This window comes from Myotis nattereri (genome assembly GCF_964212035.1).
Source record: "Myotis nattereri genome assembly, chromosome: 7".
Lineage (NCBI taxonomy): Eukaryota > Metazoa > Chordata > Mammalia > Chiroptera > Vespertilionidae > Myotis > Myotis nattereri.
In genome coordinates this window covers 45,009,461-45,029,642 of record NC_138082.1, presented here as the reverse complement: position 1 = coordinate 45,029,642, position 20,182 = coordinate 45,009,461, and the positions used below count along the sequence as shown (strand labels likewise).

The window sequence follows — 20,182 nt, the reverse complement described above, 5'->3', positions numbered from 1 at the left end:
CAAGTACTTGAACAAGTATCCCATTCAAAATGAGCTAAACCTGTTGTTTGTTGTGGCTTCGGAGCTCAGAACTAGGAACAATGGGTGGAAAGCAAAGGGAGAAAAACTTTGACTCAATAAAGAAATTTCTAATAGGAAAGTGTAAGACGTAAAAGGGACTTTCCTCAGAGGGCAATGAGTTCCTCGTTGCTGGTTGCATTTAAACAGTGGGAAGCCCCTAGTAGTGGGCAAGTTATAAACCTCATTGCAAAACCAGATTTAGATTTCCCAACGAAACTGAAGTTACCTTTGAGTGCAATTATAAAGGATGTGTCAAAATTAAAACCATTGTTAAAATTAATCAAAGATTTAGAAAGGTAGAATGAACTCCAGAGCTGGAAATTACTGATTTAAACAATTGTTCTCACATTTTAAACTACATAATAAGCTAAAAATTACGAAGCTTCAGAGTATAGCTATAAAGAGTTGTCTCAAACTAAAGTCAGAATGAAATGTTTTAGCTTTCAAAACGAAAAAGCAGAACAATTACTCCCTACCGAATGGTATAGGAAGAGGTTTCTGACCCCAGCTAATTGTTTTATTTTTCCTCAGAGGGGCACCGTGGCAGCATCTCCCGGGGTTTTCAGTAATTACACTCCATTCAGTATCTGAAGAATTACAATAATTCTACATGGGATATACTGGTGCCCTTCAGATGCAAAGTCTTTAGAGAAGGGAAAAAACAACTTAAAGTAAATTAGCAGGAAAATTATCCGAGTTACTGTTTATTTCAGGGCTCCATATATCAGAGGCTAATTATACATTGTATGCTACAGTTTCTTGGAGGTATCTGTCATGTATTTCTCATGCTGATCAACAGACGTGCTGGTTTTTAGGCTCCTTTAGAAAAGTGATGTCTGAACTTTTCCGATCGCCTCTTTATTCAACGCAGATACATGTCACTGAATGCTTGCCAGTCCTTGAAGCTGGAGTGTTCAGTGAAGTATAATGATTGTTCACATACGTATTTCTAAAGTTTTGACTCTGCCCTAACCAATTTTGCTCAGTGGGTAGAACATCGGCCCGTGGACTGAAGGGTCCAGGGTTCGATTCTAGTCAAGGGCAGGTACCTTGGTTGCAGGTTCCCCAGCCCTGATCGGGGTGCATGCAAGAGGCAGCCAATTGATGTGTCTCTCTCATAGATGTTTCTCTCTGTCTCTCCCTCTCCCTTCCACTCTCTCTAAAAATCACTGAAAAAAATATCCTCAGGTCAGGATTAACTAAAATAAAATAAAGTAAAATAAAATAAAATAAAATAAAAACTTTGACTCTTCTAGGAGTTTTTGTTCTGCCAAATAGGTTGCTTTAAAAAAAAAAAAAAAAAAAAAACACTACATAAGCTTCCTCAAAGTCATTTTCTATACTTTGGCAAGCCAAGGGTACATGAGACAAAACAGCAAGGAATGGCATTATACAGCCACTCAGGGATTAGAAAGTTCCATTTCTGGGCTGGAGCCTATCTTTACCCATTTTCTGCTAGCGTTAGAACACACCCGCCATCTCTGCAGGACCCCGTTTGGAGTCTGAGCAGCAAAAGATGTTCTGAGACGGCACACAGAGGCTGGGGGTCCCAGCTGCTATGAAAATACCATGAGCAACAAATGTCTATCCGGGCTCAGAGATGGTGCTTAGGTCTCACTGATGTTTTCCCTCATGTTTCTGTCCCTGCATTCCTTCCTCCCCCCCAGCCCCCACTCCTTTCTTCTCTTGTTTTTAACTAAGTTTAGTAAAGTACAAAAGATTTCCTACTAAGTCTTTTTTTAAAATATATTTGTATTCATTTCAGAGAGCAAGGGAGAGGGAGAGAGAGCTAGAAACATCAATGATGAGAATCAATGATGGGCTGCCTCCTGCACACCCCACACTGGGAATTGAGCCTGCAACTGGGGCAGGTGCCCTAATCGGGAATCGAATCATGACCTCCTAGTTCATTGGTTGGTGCTCAACCACTGAGCCATGCCGGCTGGGCCCTAATAAGTCTTTATGGCAACAAAATTTTACAAAGAAATTAAAGTTACTTAATGACAAGATTAACATAGGTCAAATAAATTACGATCCATCCATATGATTGAATACCTGCTTATTTTAAAAATGTTTTAAAATGCAATCAGTATCGAAAATAGTCACAGTGCCATGTGAAAAAATTCAAATTAAAAATACTTATGACTTCAATTTTTTTTAAAAAAAATATGCTGTTATATATGTAGATTTAAAGTATTAGAAACAAATATACCAAAATATTAATGAAGTTCCTCTGTGATGTGATCTTCTGAGTGGTTTTTACTTTGCTCTTAACATTTTCTGTATTTTTTTATTCTTTTAAATGTGCATATGTTAGTGTTATAGTCAGAAAGGAAGGAGGGAGGGAGATTAACATTAAAACACACACTTTTGCTGGAAATTAGAAAGGTCAGTAACATATAGGGTATAGAAAACTGAACCGGTAGAACGTTCTGACTATGACTGCTCAGTCAGTGTGATCTAATGCCGCATTACTGAGTCCTCTTTACTCTGAGGAGCTTGACAGGCTACCCCTTCTCCACATCTAGGAAAGTTACAGATTCGCCCACAAATTCAGACCACCCGAAGGTGAGAGTGAGGCCTCAGGAGTAAGAGTCTCTGGAACCACAGATTGCTTTTTGTGTCCTGAGGAACAGGCAAGCGATCGAGTGGAATTACACCACTGGTGTCCCTCCCTTGAAAAATGCCTTGTACACATGAGTGTAGGTGCCTCTTTCAAGTACTTAAACGGGTTCTACATCAGCCAGTTGCCGCCAGACGGTCAGCATCTCAGAACAGGCTGTTTCTCATGGGCCCAGGTATTGCTGAAATAAATAATGGTTTGTTTTCCTTTCTGGATTAGACACAAAGCTTACTTGCATTTCAGTCTTTTTTCTTTTTTCTTTTTAGCGCATGATTGCAAATACTGCCCGGACAGTGAGATACTGCAGAAGCCAACCTTTCAGTAAGTCCACTGTTGCGATATGGATCGATGGTGGTTGAGTCCTTTTTCCGTGAGCCTATGGAGACATCCGAGAAAAGTCTGGACAATATCTGATTGTCAGAGACACTTTGGAGCATGAAATCCACGAGATAGGAGGCTGAGTTTAAGGATTTTCTAGTTGTTAAACCAGAAAATAACCATAGGGATATTGTTTTATGAATGAGCTTAAAGAGAATTAACTTGCTCTTTCCAGTGTGGCTAGAGACAACGAAGGCATGATTGCCAGTGAATCCCGACTCAGACCAACTCTCTTCATGACTCCTCCCTGCTTGATGGCGAGAAACTCCCATCAAGTCCTGATGACTCAGTTCCGTCGTTTCTAAGCTGGGAGAGAGAATGTTTATTATTTCTTGCGGTGTTGCAAGAATGCATTCATGCGGATAACACATTCGTAAAAGGTTCCATTGCAGGAATCCATGTTATATTTCTAGCATTCCCAGGGGAACGTAGGGCACTCTTCTTTGGTCTGAAGATGTAGCACAATACCTAGTATAACACAGTGCTTGCCTATAAAGCTATTAGTAATAACAAATAGCCATTTGAAACTGGAGTTAAGTTGCATCATAGCACAGGCTCAGCATGCCAGACCAGTGCTACTGTTTCCTCTGGGCTGGGACTTGGGGTGCGGGGTGGGGCATTGGCTCCCTAAGTGGCTGGGAGTGAGAAGGTGGCCCCTGTCAAGGTTTTCCTAGCTTCATCTATGAGTCACTTGAAGTCACTTGGCTCATTAAGTCAACACGATAACTTGACATAAACTGAGGCTACCAGTACCTTCCCCTCCAATTAACCTATGGCTAAGAGATGAAAAAATCCTTGTTTTATTCCCCAGCGCTGTCTTTGCTCTTAGCACAAGACTGGCCAAAGCAAGGGCTTGCTGACATGGGATGCCAGAATTGCTAAATTTTTCAAAGTACAGCAGAAATAACCTAGGAAAAATCATCTCGACTTGGAGAGCAAGTAGGCCTTTAAAAAATTGATTCAAATGCTTGTGCCTTCTCGTCCTTCCTAAGTGAGAATAGTCTTGCACATCAGTCACTCCTATGTGAATTCTGCGAGTTAGTGTCTCACAGCTCTTCATCTAGTAACTTGCTCTATGTATAAAGACATGGTCATAAAGCAGTTGTACAAGTGAATATGAGAATATATATGTGATGCCAATCTATAACAAGGGTTTATAATCAAGAATCTGTGGCCCTTCTGGGGTCTAGGAAATTCCTGAAATTGTAAATATTCAGAAAATTTTGTGTGGCTGAGAAGGTTCATAGCCTTGAAAAAGTTCTCAATGTGGTCTAAGAACCAAAGAACCATGATAAAATATGTTTTGTTCCATAAGCCTCTTGGGAAGTAAATCCCCATCTGCCTACATTTTCTCCTAGCGCTCTGGGGGAAATATATATATATACATCTCCAATGCATTTGTTAAAGTTATCAGTAACTGATGGTAAACAACAGCTGCTCAGCTCTGAAGTCAACAATCTATAGATAAAGTATAGGAATAGATTCATAAACATTATGGGAATATGTACAATGTAATTACAGTATATTGTACATGTGGAGTACACTGCCAATGAGAAGCGAGAAAACGAAACACTGGTATTATTTATATGTGATAATTATACTGATGAGTTTCTTCTTAGAGCGAGTGGGGGCCTTTGTATCCTCTCTCTGCTTTTCTGTTCAGACCTGCAGCACTCCCCTGCGCCCCTCAGGCAGATGGCCTTCTAACTGTCTTTGGGAGTGGCATGAGCATCTGAGAAGAATACATGAACTGCAGAAGGCGGGCACTGGCAGAGAGTACACTAGTCTGAAGTCCAGACTCTGACTTGGCCACTTCTGGTGTCCCACTACTAGATAGGAGCCCCACACCAGTGATCTATGGGACAGAGGTGGCCCAAGGACCACAGCAGAATTGTTGGGTCTAAACCAAGCATTTTTTAACCTTTTATTTTAAAACTAGAGGCCTGGTGCATGAAATTCATGCACAGAAGCAGGGGGCGGGGGAAGACCCTCAGCCCAGCCTGAACCCTCTCACAGTCTGGGACCCCTCAGGGGCTGTCTGACTGCCAGCTTAGGCCTGATCCCTGGCAGTCAGACATCCCTCTCACAGTCCAGGGCTCTCACAGTCTAGGACCCCTTGCTTCTTACCGCCCGCTTGCAGCCGAGGAGGGAGAGGCTCTGGCCACTGCAGCTGCGCTTGCCAGCCATGAGCCCGGCTTCTGGCAGAGCGGCGTTCCCCCTGTGGGAGAGCACTGACCACTAGGGGGCAGCTCCTGTGTTGAGTGTCTGCCCTGTGGTGGTCAGTGCACATCACAGTGATGAGTCGTTCTGCCAGTCATTCCACCATTCGGTCGATTTGCATATTAGGGTTTTATTTTATGGGATAATGTCACAGTTTAATAAGTGGGAGAATTCCCAGGGAAGACATTCAGATTTCTCATGTCTCTAGAAAAATAGGAAGATCTGGCAACTCAGGGTGCAGATGCAGAAGATGGGTCTGGAGGGGCCTGTGTCTCTAGTTCACCACTGTCCAAGTCAGCCTTCCTCACTCGTGTCTATGCCCTGCATAGAGTGGGGAGCATTTGATCCTTCTTTCACCTGGGTTTAGGGAAACTAGTCAATCACGTAGCTCTGTTGCTCACATATTTGGGGAAGTGAATGAGAATAGAACAGTAACTGAGATTTCAGAAGTTGCATCAGAGGATCAAAGGTCTAGCAGAAGGCATGACATCACCCCATGAGTTGTTTTTTCTGGATATGAAGAACTCTAAGAACAGACAACCTGTGCAGTTATGTTGTACACTAGAGGCCTGGTGCACGAAAATTAGTGCACTCGGGGGGTCCCAGCCTGTGCCCTCTCACAGTCCGGAACCCCTCGGGGGATGTCCACCTGCTGGTTTAGGCCTGCTCCCTAGGGGGATTGGGCCTAAGCTGGCAGTCAGAAATCCCTCTGGCAGCCCGGGAGCCCTCAGGGGATGTCTGACGGCTTAGGCCTGCACCCCAGGGGGGGCGGGCCTAAGCCACAGTCGGACATCCTTACCACTGCCAAGGAGGCGGGAGAGGCTCCTGCCACTGCCGCTGCGCTTGCAGCCATCAGCACAGTGGGAGCCCACTGACCACCAGGGGGCAGCTCCTGTATTGAGCATCTGGCCCCTGGTGGTCAGTGCTTGTCATAGCAACCGATTGTTCCCTGTCGTTCAGCCATTAGGGTCAATTTGCATATTACCCTTTTATTGTATAGGATTGTATGTAAGTAACAAAGAGAACTGGTGATAGTAATCTCACTTGGCTTGCTTCAGATCAGCCTGAGTTTTAAGTGCTTTTGTTAGAAGCTAATGAAAACTGCCTTTTGTCATTAGTTAGCCTGATTCAGAAGGGCCAGAGATCAGAGTCTGAAACAAAGGCAAGATGGTTTGGAGAAACAATTTTAATAAATAACCAGGGACTCTCAGGTGCTGCTTTCACTTATTTTTTAGTGCCTATTTTTTTTTTTTTTTTTTTTTACAACATGAGATGCAAAGGAAAATGATCAAAATATGTGATTCCAGGGAAGAAAAGGGTGAGAGGGAGGAGATGGACCATCCAAGTGGAAACATTTCAATGAATATGGCATTGTTGAAAGGTCTTGATGGAACCCAGCAATGTAAGATGAATGTAATAAGTAGCTGGAGAAAATAAAGTGTATCTTACATGCATACATTGTGCAATTCCAATTCTCTTTCCAACAGATCTTGACGCAGCTCAAGCTAATAAGAACCATCAGGATGTCCGGAGTTATGTACGGCAATTAAATGTGATTGACAACCAGAGAACTTTATCACAGATGTCACACCGGTTAGAGCCTCGTCGACCGTAGACATTTAAAGTGCCCAGAACAATGGTTTGCCTCCAGTCCACAGTCTTTCAAAAATGGCATTTATGCTACTACTGACTGTATTGTCACTAGAGAATGCTACAAAGCAAGCAAAAACACATCCTGAGACCTCTCAGGGCTGCATTCAGCTTACCAGCGTCATGACAAGAGAAGTTATTTGCATCAAGCTTGCTCTCTCTAGCATAGGGATCCCCAGTTTGTAGTCACCCGATCTCATTTCCAATCATGCCATCTTCTTTGCTGAAGCATAGAATAAGACCTACATGAAGAGTTTGGTAGAAATACTACTGTCAAGAGAAATATCAAGTCTGACATTTTTTCTAAGAATGTTTGCATCGTGAGATGTGCTACAAATGAGGTTTATTTGGATACACCAGTGGTCGTATAGTTTCATATTTTTTAACTCAACTTCTTGATTTGGAGCATGAGGATTTTGGAAGGTGTTGAGCAATTAATATAAATCCAAATTATAGTTTGTATTCTGCCGTCTTCATAGTCTTACCTCTGAAGGACTTGAACCTGACCACATTCCTATAAAACATTATGACTCTTTATATAATTTAGGGAGGACCAGTCTGTAATTTCTGAATGATATAGAATAATATTTATGTTTACAATGTAACTTTTTTAAACTTTCAAATCAGGATTACATACATAAAAATTCCACTAAGAAACTCCAAGGTTCTTAAAATTTCCAGTGTTTAGATTTAAAAAAATAATAATACCATTTCAGAAGAGCACAATATGCACAAAAAGTTTTCAAAATTAAAATATTTTCCTGGGCATTAAAAAAATCTTTACTATTGGCTAATTATTGTTACTGATAAAAATACATATTTTCTGGATTTAAATGTTATTACAAATACCTTAATTTTCAGCAATTGTTTTGCACTTTCAAATAGATTGTATATAGTTCATTCAATTGATGGTATAGAGTTATTTATTTGCTACATGATAGATATTGTGCCAAATAATTACTTTTTATTTATTTTATTTAGTATGTAATTTGGGGTACATTTCTTCCTGTTTTCACAATTAAGCTACATTTTATGTGTAGGAATTGTATGTATGTATATCTTCTGTAAATAACAGCTAGTGGCTTCATTAAATACAATTGTTGACAAGAAATGGTTATGTTCTCAATTCCTATAATATGGGAGGGGTAATTATTTGGTATAGTGGGGTCCTGAATTTTAAAATTCAAATAAAATTCACATACTATAAAAGTCACTCTTTTAATGAGTACAATTCAGTGGTGTTTGGTATATTCACAGGATTGTTCAACCATCATCCCATTATAACTCCAAAACATTCTCTTTATTCCTAAAAGAAACACATACCCATTAGTGGTCACTCCTTATTCTCCTCTCTTCCCAGTCTCTGGAAACCACTAATTTGTTTTTTGTCTATATGGATTTACCTATTTTGGACATTTTTTTAATAAATGGAATCATATGTGTAGCGTTTTGTGCCTGATTTCTTTTACTAAGCATAATGTTTTCAAGTTCACACATGTTATTGCATGTATAAGTACTTCATTATTTTTTATGGCTGATTAATATTCTATTGTATCGATATACCACATGCTATTTGTCCATTAGTCAGTGGACACTTGGGCTGTTTCCACTTTGGGGCTATTAGGAATACTGCTGGTATGAAGGGGCACTGAGTTTTAGAAATGCCTCTTAAGGAGCCTCCTACCATTTCTCAGTGGTTTAAGCACTTAATAAATATTTGATTAAGAAATTTTCCAAAATTCTCTAAATTCCAGATGTCTCTATTTTTTAATATCAACATTTGCCAGAGTATGTTCCAAGCTATACTAATTTCACAAGTTCACGTGCTTTTTTTTCTTTTTTAAAGAAGAGTGAAAGGGCATGTTTAATTTTTTATTTAGTTTTTTTAAAAATATATTTTATTGATTTTTTACAGAGAGGAAGGGAGAGGGATAGAGAGTTAGAAACATCGATGAGAGAGAAACATCAATCAGCTACCTCCTGTACACCCACCACTGGGGATGTGTCCGCAACCAAGGTACATGCCCTTGACCGGAATCGAACCTGGAACCCTTCAGTCTGCAGGCCAACACTCTATCCCCTGAGCCAAACCAGTTAGGGCTCACATGCTTTTTTTAAATCCAAAACAGACACACAACTGCAAAACAAAAAGCATAACCAAATGGTATCTTCAAATCAATGTGGGAACCACTGTGTAATATACCCCATTCTTAGAAATGATTCTTGATATTCATTAACATAGTAAAGGCTCTGAGAAGTCCTGTTGTAACCCTTTTTACCAGCCCACAGTCAAGCCCACTTTGAGAAATGCTACAACAGGCAAATGCCTTTCTGTGTCAATCACACAGCAGTTCAAGGGAGGTTCTTTGGGGAGGGATTTTGTTGCATGCAGTGTTATGCGTCATATCAGAGTGGTGCACAATGCTTGGAATTTACTAGAGAAAAAATGGAAGTCATTGAGTAAATTTTCTTGAAGTCATTATTGTTCAGCATTTCACTGTCTCACAGACCTCAAAACCACCTGTAAGGTTTCCACTTACTTTTTTTTTTCCTTTTCTAGATTATTTTTAAAGATGACAAATAATGCCAAAAGCCAATCCCTTGGGCATCCTTACTCTTGTTTTGTTCTTAGTTACTCCTACCATGCTTAAAACTGATATCCAATGTCTGACAACTCCTTTCCTCCAATTCCATGGTGACTGACCCCTTATGGTCTTATTTTAATTTCGTTTCCACATTGTTCAAAATTAATACATATTCTTCCACGTATAGTCCCCTGGGTCTTCAAATGAGAATAACTATTGCCATACTTAAAAAAAGTAGGAGATTTTTTAATTATGTCTCACTTCTTTGAAAATGTATTAAACTCTATTATTCAGGGTAATGATGGCTAAGCAAAAGCATTCACATTCTAAAAACAGAGTAGTAGCCAAGCAACCCTTCTGGAAGCAGGAGCTACAGTTAATATTTTCAACCTTGCAAACAAGCCAAAAGAAAATGAGGTGCCCACAGGGTCACCAGAAGGATAATGAGGTTTGCAGAAGACATGGAAAAGAAGAAAGCATGTTTTTACCAAAAGCGCCCGTAGGAAATTATACATTTAAGCGCTTAACACACCTGCTTAGCGAGGTCACTGGTACAGAGTACAGGAGTTAAGCTGTTCCAGCAATTTTTGAATACCGTGCAGGTTAAATAGACTTCTTCTGAATTCAATGGCATTTCCTCTGAAATATGGATGCAGATCAATGAGTAACAGTGTGAGAAAATTCAAAGAAGTGTCATTCTGGTTTCAAATTGTACTTATAATTTCCTAAAATCAGCATAGAATATGCAGTATGTAAAAAATGAACTCTTACCTTCAATAGCTTTTTATTTTTTTTTTACTACTAATCTAAAAATGTTTTTTCTTTTCAGAATAATCTTAATTTTCTCTATGTGTCCTACACGTAGAGTGTGCTGTTAGATGAGCCTGTCACAGCATCCCCTGCCTTATAAAGGAGAAGAACCTTTAACTTAATTATTGTTTGTTATCTTTCTGTTCATTCATTCATTCATTCATTCATTCATTAGCAAACACTGGTTAAGGAGCTTATTGAATGCCAGACCCTCTTTGAGCTCAGGATTCAATGGTGAGAAAACCTAGAGGGTTCCTGTTCTTCTGGAGCTTATCATCCTGTGGAAGAGACAGAAGATGAATCAAATAATCAAACAAAAAAATATAAAAACATTTCCAAGGAAGGATATGGTGTTGCGACAATATGTAACCAGGGAATTGAACCTGATCTGAGGTGAGGAAATGTTTCCTGTGGAAGTGACATTTGACCTGAACGCTGAAGGATGAAAATGCTAACTCAGCAGAGGGAGGAGGAGAACGTGTTCTAAGAGGAAATAACCTTGGCGGTGTGAGGTTCACGGTGGCGGAGCAGAGCGAGCTGGGTGAGCGTGCTCCAAGCTGTGCCGGAGACCGAAGGCTGGCTCAGAGCAGGCAACATCTCGCAGACCTTTGTAAAGAGCTTCCTCTTTTCCCCAAGAGCTGTGCTGGGGGCAGGGGGTTGCATTTATAATGGTGGCCCTTGGAGGGCAAGGTCATTGCTTTATTTTTGTTTTTTGTTTTTCTGCTTTTTCTAAATGGTGCATTTAAAAAAATGTTTACTTTTAATTATAGTTGCCATACAATATTTTATTAGTTTCAGGGCTACCCCATAGTGATTCAGCATTTTTATATACCTGACAAAGTGATCATCACAATATGTCTAGTAGCCCTCTGTCACCGTCCGTAGTTAATAGGATACAGCTGGCTCTGTTCCCCACGCTGCACCATGCATCCCTACGAAGGCCACTGCTTTATGACACCACCCCGCAGATGACTCATGGTGTCATCCCTAATTCCTTAATTCCTTTATTATGCAGGCTTAAAGGTTGGACAGAGAAAATTGTGGATAGTGGCGACTATTAAAAAACGTACTAAAATACTAAAAGGGGTGGATCCAGATACATAGAATCAAACACCATCTCTCCCCGACTTAGTCCATGCTGTGCCACTTTAACATGTTCTGTTATAGTAAAATATGCCTAACTTAATATTGACCGTTTTAGCCATTCTGGGAGTGTATAATCCAGTGGCATAGAGTGTAATCACACCGTCGTGCAACCGTCACCACTCTCCCTTCCCACAATTTTTCATCTTCAACTTTCTGTTACTCAGTCTCTCCCACTTCCGCTTCCCCCAGCCCCGGGAACCACAATTCCACTTCCTAGCTCTAGAATTTAGAGGTTACCTCATATAAGTGATATCTTACAATATTTGTCCCTTTGTTTCACTTTGTTTGGTGCGTGTTTTTTAATCCTCATCTGAAGATTATTTTTCTATTGATTTCTAGAGAAAGTGGAAGGGAGGGAGGAAGGGGGGTAGAGAGAGGAACATCAACATGAGAGAGACACATCATTGGTTGCCTCCTGCACATGCCCCAACTGGGGCTGAGGAACTTACAATGGAGACAGGTGCACATGAATGGGAATTGAATCTGTGACCTGTTGGTCCCGGCAGTGATGGCGACCCTTTTGAGCTCGGCGTGTCAGCATTTTGAAAAACCCTAACTTAACTCTGGTGCCGTGTCACATATAGAAATTTTTTTATATTTGCAACCATAGTAAAACAAAACTTATTTTTTTGGTTGATTTTTCTTTGTTAAATGGCATTTAAATATATAAAATAAATATCAAAAATATGAGTTCGCATGTCACCTCTGACACGCGTGTCATAGGTTCGCCATCACTGCAAAACTGGCCAGTGCTACATAATGTTTTTAAGGTTTATCCACATTGTAGCATGTGTCAGAATTTTCTTCCTTTTTAAGTTGAAAATGTATTGCTTTCATGCATATACCACATTTTGTTTATCTGTTCATCCATTGTTTAATTTGTTTCCAGCTTTGGCATTGTGAATGATGGTTCTATGAACATGGGTGTACAGATACCTATTCAAGTCCCAGCTTTCAATTCTTTGGATATGTATCTAGTAGTGGAATTGCCGAATCTTATGGTAATTCTATGTCTGAATTTTGGAGGGACTGCCATGCTGTCTTTCACAGTTGCTACACCATTTTATGGGCTACATATGACATAGAGCAGTGATGGCGAACCTTTTGAGCTCGGTGTGTCAGCATTTTCAAAAACCCTAACTTAACTCTGGTGCCGTGTCACATATAGAAATTTTTTGATATTTGCAACCATAGTAAAACAAAGACTTATATTTTTGATATTTATTTTATATATTTAAATGCCATTTAACAAAGAAAAATCAACCAAAAAAATGAGTTCGCGTGTCACCTCTGACACGCGTGTCATAGGCTCGCCATCACTGACATAGACCATGCTTACCTATCTCCTTGGAGACAGGGTGCCAATGTATGGCATGGCTGCTGGGGAAGGCAGCAACTAGGGCCCAGGCTCAGCGAGTAGACGTCCAACCATGGAGCAGAAAGTTTCCTTTTGTCACTGTGCCCTCTTGTAAGTCATGATAGCTCACCAGGCAGTCACAGCCCCAGAGTCTTGGTCTGTCCTGGCTGCTCTGTGGGTATCAAACTCCTGTTGCCTGCTGCCGGAGACTTACGGATGGGAGACCCGGAGGAAATGTTACTAATCCCAGGAAAACGGTGGCGTGGGAATGGCAAAGTGCCTGCCTTGCCTTGCTCCGGCTCCTTTGCCTGTGCTTATCCAGCCGTTAGGGAAGGTCAAGGATGATGCAACAGGAAGCCAGAATCTTTTGTTCTTGAGCAATTTAAATTTGGAAAGATTGGGGCCAAAGCTGTGCTATAAAGGGAAGTGAGCACAGACTCATGGCTGCTGACCTGGGAGCACCTACAGACTTGAGGTCTAAAGAGAGACTGGAGCCAGGATATCTGAGAGGCGCCCAATTCGCAATAGTCTCCTTCCACCAGCACCTGCAGGAAGGGCTCACACCCTCCCTAGGCAGGGAGAGTCAAGAGGAGTGGGATTCCGCAATAGGAGGACAAACATGAGAGAATAATTGGAGCAAAAGTTGGCATAAAAGTCTTTAAAACAGGTTTTTGCAGCCCCTGAGAATAAAGGTGGCTTGGGAGTTCCTCCTGAGGTGCCCATCCACTTACCTGGAGGCATGTGGCAAGTGACTGGTGTGATAACAGCATGGACCTGGCAGGAATGGAGGAGAATGGATGGTTCCAGCGCGAGTCCTAAACTTCAAAGGCAGAGGGACAGATCCTAATGGTTCAGTCTCGCCAGTGAGGAGAAGGGCTCAAGGTGAGTAGACACAGCAGCGCTGGGGATAGACAGGTCCGACACCTGGCCAGGAGCAGCAGCTTGAGAAGGATGCAGAAAAGATGGTTGGATAAACCATACCAGTAAGCGTGTCGGTGGCTGTGTGTGAGACAGCACGATAGAATATATATGCGTTACTTATAGAGGCTGAAAGGCCCCAAATCTGCAGTGGAGACCAGCAGGTTGGAGACACTGGAGAATCCCCTGCTGCTTGAGGAAGTCTGTTTTTTTGTTCTATTCAAGTCCTCAACTGATTTGATGAGGCCCTCCCAATACCTTAGAGCCGTGGTCGGCAAACTGTGGCTCGCGAGCCACATGCGGCTCTTTGGCCCCTTGAGTGTGGCTCTTCCTAAGCCTTAGGAGTACCCTAATTAAGTTAATAACAATGAACCTATCTATATAGTTTAAGTTTAAAAAATTTGACTCTCAAAAGAAATTTCAATCGTTGTACTGTTGATATTTGGCTCTGTTGACTAATGAGTTTGCCGACCACTGGCCTAGGGCAATCTGCTCACTCAAACTTCACCAATTTAAATGTTAGTCCCATCCAAAAACACCCTCCAAGTCAGCACAGAAAATGATGCCGCTAACGGGGCCAGCCTTGGTGGATCAGGGCTGGGCTCAGCCGTGCATCTGTGGTCAGCGGGGAGAGGGTGGAATGGTCCATCTCTGCTCCACATGTCTTTCATCTCCCAGCAGCTAGCATGGGCTTTCTCACTTGTGAGCTGTGAAGGTTTCACAGGGAGTGAGCCCTTGAGGCCCAGGCTCAGAGCAGATGTGCCATCGCTTCGGCAGCACGCTGCTGGCCAAAGTGGGTCAAGAGGCCAGCCAAGATTCAAAGGGTGGAGAAATCATTGTGTCTCTTGATGTGCAGAGCTTCAGCGTCACGTGACCAAGACTATGTATTCAGGGAAAGGAAAAGTACTGCCACGTTTGCAAACAGCCTAGGAGTGACAGTAGCACAGAACGTGAGTGCCTGTAAGGTACGCTGCTCTTGTTTGGGGCGAGCTGGGGGTCCCTGGTATTACCAGGTGTTTGAAATGCTTCTCCAGGGTGAATCAAGTAGCACTTGAGGAAGTAACATGGATTGGCAGAAAGATAATGAGCTTTAAGATCAGACAGATCTAGGTAGGACTTGGTCAGGGACACCCCAGTCTGTACAGGACCTTCACATGTGTTAGGAAAAAGGCAACCTTTCCCTCCAGCTGGCACTGCCCCCCTGGAGGGCTCCCCCTCAACCAGGCTTCCTCATGTGTGTACACAGTGGTTGGTACACAACCTGCACCAATGTGTGGTAGCCCTCAGCTGTCAACACTGGCCAGTGTACTTCACCTCTGAGTTTCCATTAACACTTCTGCTGATGGGAATCACAGTACCTCCGTCCCAAAGGCTGTGTGAGGATTCAATAAGTTAAGGTGCCGAGCATACTCAGTGCTTGGTGAGCCAGATATATCAATATCTTCTATGAGAGGCCACAGTGAAGAGTACATTAGAACATTCAAGGATGCCCGAGAGTCTCCGGCCAAAAAAATTATGAAAGGATGGAGAAGGAAAGAAACATAGGGCGGATTTGAATCACTGAAATTTATTTGGAATGAAGGAGCCGTTCAAGGGGCCTGTCCTTTACCCTCATCCTTTCCACCCCAAATTTACACCAATTTTGCAAAGTGTTTGCTGCAATAACTGAAACAGGATACCATTATCTTGTTGAGACCCAATTTAAAAGTTATTTACAGTGAAATAGAAAACATTTCAAGTTATTGAATGAAGAGAGAGGAGAAGTAAAAATAGAATAACTCTCTTATGCTCACATATTAAAGAGTAGATCAGAAATTAAACCAAAGTGTAACACAGGTCATACACCCACGGTCTCGCTAGAAGTTGAGTTTTCACTTACCCTGGGTGTTCATTGACATGTGCCGTCGGTAGAGCCTAACAAGTAAGCACTGTTGTGAGATGCCTCTTCGTTACTAGCTCTAATCTCCTCTCACCTGATGCTCACAGGCCATTGTAAAATCCATTTTACTTCTGGCTTCAGAAATTAAAATGAAGGTATGAGTCAAAGTGTCTATTACATTAGGGATTATTGCCGGTGGCACTCCACGTGAACCAGGTGACGCTGGGCCATTTTAATTAAGAATTCGTTTTCAATAACAGCACAAGCAAATGAATAACACTAAGTCAACATTGAAACAGTTGCAGGTGGGGGGATTATGGGAATAACTGAGATATGCAGTTGTACTATAGGCTTAATGTGCAGAGTTCACTTATGCACTAGAAAAACATCTTAGAAGCAACTGAATAAAGATGTTAACACAGGGCATGGAAATCTTTTGAGCATAAAGAGAAGGTGACTGCTGGTGGCGGGGAAGAGGAAATGTTGTACTTCTATTTAAAATTGGAAGAAAAGCAAGGTCACTAAAGAATACAGTGTTTTAAATACAAAGTTTTCTGAATGTTGACTTAGGAAGAGAATTTTCTGGGATATTTTGGTTTAATCATCAATGCTTTTCACCTACCATTTATTGAACACCTACTATGTATCCAATACAAATACACAGTATTTATTCTAAATACCTAAGAGATGAATAGTTTCACTATTTACTGATGAGGAAACAACTGGAGAAATTATGTCGCTCAAGGTCACATGCTTAGATTGTAGTAGAGTTGTAGTTCCAACCTGAGTACATCTAATTCTAAAACATGTTAATTATGAGGCTACACTTGTCTGTCTCTCTTTCTGTCCCCAAGAGCACTGATTAATCAAGCTTTTGATGCCACAACTAAACATAACAGAAAAAAGTTCAGGAACCAAAGTTTTAGATTAACTTCACCACAATATTCTAAGTGAAGTTTAGATAAGAGATTTGGGTGTATTTTCAAAGTTCTGTTTTTAAAACACAGGTGGAGTGTGTGTGTATCCCTTCATAAATATTCTATATATCATACATATGCCATGGGAAGTCTTCATTATTACAGGACATAACATTGCTCTGCACTCATCACACAGAAACCACTCATATTCAGGAAGGGTTCCCATTGTATTTAAAATGCTTCATCTCTTAAGCTGGGTGGTTGGTTTCATGTTATGCTCTATGCCTTGTTTCATTTAAAATTGATTCCACTAAAATCAGAGCGTTATTGAATTATGTAGATGTACTCAACATTTTGTAGAAATGATGACTAAGGGGGGTTCATTATGGAACCTCACGTACTCCTTTAGAAAACCCTCTTTGGACATAACTTGTTTTCCAAATCTCTCTTCTTTGCTGCCAATCATACGGTCTCTTCTTTCTATTCCCAATTCTCCCATCTCTCCACTTTACAGATCACACTTGAGGTTTTCTTATTTTCTTGTTTATCCAACTCAGCTTAATTTTTTTCATAGCTCTACCTCCCAACTTGAAAATCTCCAGTCTGCCTGTGGCTGAAGATATTGTTTGTCCTGAGCAAACAGAAGACCGTCCTGTTTCCAGCATCATTCCCTTTAGAAGGGGAGTATAAATGACCAAAAGAATAAAATAAAAATTGTTATGGCAGAACATAGGAAACACAGTCTTATTTGAAACCAAATTTGGCTACCGCTCCTTCTGCCGCCTGTGGGTGGGGTGGGTACATAAGTCACATCAGGGAAAGGAAATCTCTCTCTTACTTTTTGCTTCAGAGACTAGTGGGGAAAGAAAGAAGAAAAGACTGCCGCGTCAAAGCCCCCCTCAGTTCTGCTGTGGCTGAGCACGCTTTCAGCAGGGGGGTGCATTTGCGGAAATAGGAGCCTCACCCAGCCATCACCTTTCCATGTGCAGATGAATTCCCAGAGCACACATTGACATCACTCTTCCTTTCTCTTAAATCCCCACAGTCACAGAAAATTTAGGGGAGAGTCTTTCCCCTGCTATTATTGACAACTCCTCAGAGGCTATAGTGCTATTTTTAATGCTCTTCATAATGCCAAAGGACTTCCACCAGTTCCTAATTGGCTCCTGATCTTTACCTTTTTTGCTAACTGGTCTCTCAAGTTGTAGCAAACTTTAACTTAACTATCCAGTGGACTACTCTTCCTGAGTACATTTTTGGGTCACTTCCTGCATTATCGCTCATATTTCATTAGCCATCTAAGGTTATAACTTCCAAAAAAAGAAAAATTCCAAAGCACAAGGGCACTAATTCTACTGTGAGGGCCAAGTCAACCATAAAAATATCTATTTAACCTAACTGCATCCTAAAGCAAGCCTGCCAGTCAGCTTGTCTCCCCATGTACTTAAGGTTCCTATTGGGTCTTCCTATTCAAGGAAGTGTCCTATAGGAGAAAGATCTACTTCCCAACAGCAGAGAAAGTCCATTCCAGCCAATCAAAACAGTCAGCATAATTCTTCATTCTTAAATCTAAACAATAACTATTGCTCACCAGAAATATCTGAGAAAACTAGTACCATGAGGAAAATAAGGAGAAAAACTGACTCCAGAGGAAACAGAAATAATTCAGTTCACTGAATAATAATAATAATGATAGCAAATATTTAGCAAATGAAATATGACCAATAATAACAAAAATAATATGTAGCATTACTGAACACTAACTCTGAGCCAGGTCTGGATTAAAACACTATACCTTAACTTACTTAATACAAACAAAAATTCTATTATGATCCCCATTTTACAGATGAAGAAACTGAGGCTCAGAGAAGCTGAGTAAAATACCCAAGGTCACACAGCTCATAAGCACCAGGTCTATCTACATCCAAAGCTCAAGTTTTTAGTCCCTATGCTATATTGCATTGAAAGCTTTAATCTTTGAGTTTTAGACATTTTAAAGTCCTCATTAACATTTGACCCTAGGGACCCACCAACTTAACAAGTGACTTGCTTGGGAAAGGGTGAGAGCTTGAGTTGGTTATCATCTTCATACACATTGGGAGATAAGACTGGTATATCAGGCCTAAAACTTCAAGAATACCTACAAGCTTCATTCTATAACAGGATAGCAACATTAAAACTTGCTGCATCCAGATCTTCCAAGACCAGAAAAATCTGGAAGACATCTATTTAGAGAAATATAAAATGCAGCTTCCTCAGAGGTTGGGGATGTTGGGCATAGATATCAAGCTGTGTAATCTAACCCAATGAAACTTGTTAGAGAGGTTTATGCAATTAACTTGCAGGGCAAAACGATCCAGATAAACTGGTTATCTAGACAGGCCAAGGTTGGCTAAGTAAGGTAGAATTTTTATTATTCAACTGAAATAATTCAGTAGGATTTTGCAAATCTGACTTACAACTATTTTAAAATATATGCCACAAAAATTTGGCAAGGTTTGCTTTATATTAATGAATTGAAACACTAAGACCATTATCTAGCTATTTCAACTCTTCTACTTTTTCCTGATACCTGGTGGTGAGGATAATTTTGATAAAGACATTTAAATAATTGAGCAAAAATGAGTTTGTATTGCATATATGTCTGGGCGGAGGGGATTATAGTGACGTAAACACACTAGATAATTATCTCTAGTCTCTACTTCACTCTGATAGAGCATTTCTTCCTTTGAAGTACTTCTGTATTTGTCAGTTCAGGCTGCCATAACAAAATAGCATAGACTGGTTGGCTTAACAACATAAACGTATTTTTCTCACAGTTTCAGAGGCTGGAAGTCTGAGAGAAGGACTAATGCTATGAGAGAAGAACCCCACCCTATGACCTAATTTAATCTTAATTACCTCCTCAAAGCCCTACCTCCACATACAGTCACATTGGGCTTATAGAACCAATGAATTTAGGGGGCCATGACTCAGTTCATAGCAACTTTCCACAATGTACTATGTGTATATCACTATAATAGTACACTCCTTCCATTGAAATACTTCCTCTCATGCACCCACGAGTGTTTGATTTTTCAGTCTCCAAGGGGAGAAAAAACCCCCACTATATCATTTTTGGAGATTAAGACCATTTCTAAAGAAAAAGGTCAAAGTAGAGGAAGGATATAGAGATGTATCATTAAGCGTGATTGGTAATGAAAAGAATGGAATGTCAGGAGGATGAATTAGTGAGAAGAGGAACCAGTAAAGTGTCCTCTTCAAGAATCAGCTCTCATAGAATTTCCAAAAATTTACATAAGACCAGTTGCCCTGGATGAAAAAATAAATTAATAAATAACCCAACTGATGTTTTTGGGCAAAGTTCAGCTCTTTAAAACTTCAAAAGAAAAAAGAATGAAGAAGAGTTTCCCATAAGAAAATGAATATTACTTGTTTGGTGTGGGTTTTTTTTCTTATCTTTTTTAACTCCAAGGTCTACTGTGTAGTTATTTATGAATATAGGATATGAAGTTGTTTGTTGTTTAGTTAGAGGAATTCTAAAATGCAGATATTTTCAAATTTTAGATATAGCACTCAAATGCATTGGAAGCCAATTCTGAAAGGATAGCATGTCTTTTGCCATAAAAATGGACATTT

General features: G+C 40.7%; 1 protein-coding gene across 1 annotated transcript in view; it reads left to right on the top strand.

Moving 5' to 3' along the window:
* RAPGEF4 (Rap guanine nucleotide exchange factor 4) overlaps positions 1-8,373 on the top strand; it is a 263,242-nt gene extending 254,869 nt beyond the window's left edge. Inside the window, exons 30-31 of the mRNA XM_081095641.1 lie at positions 2,950-3,004; positions 6,769-8,373. Of these exons, the coding sequence (XP_080951767.1) occupies positions 2,950-3,004; positions 6,769-6,896 (183 nt within the window). The 3' untranslated portion in view covers positions 6,897-8,373. The remainder of the gene's footprint in view (positions 1-2,949; positions 3,005-6,768) is intronic.
* The last annotated feature ends 11,809 nt before the right edge of the window (positions 8,374-20,182 follow it).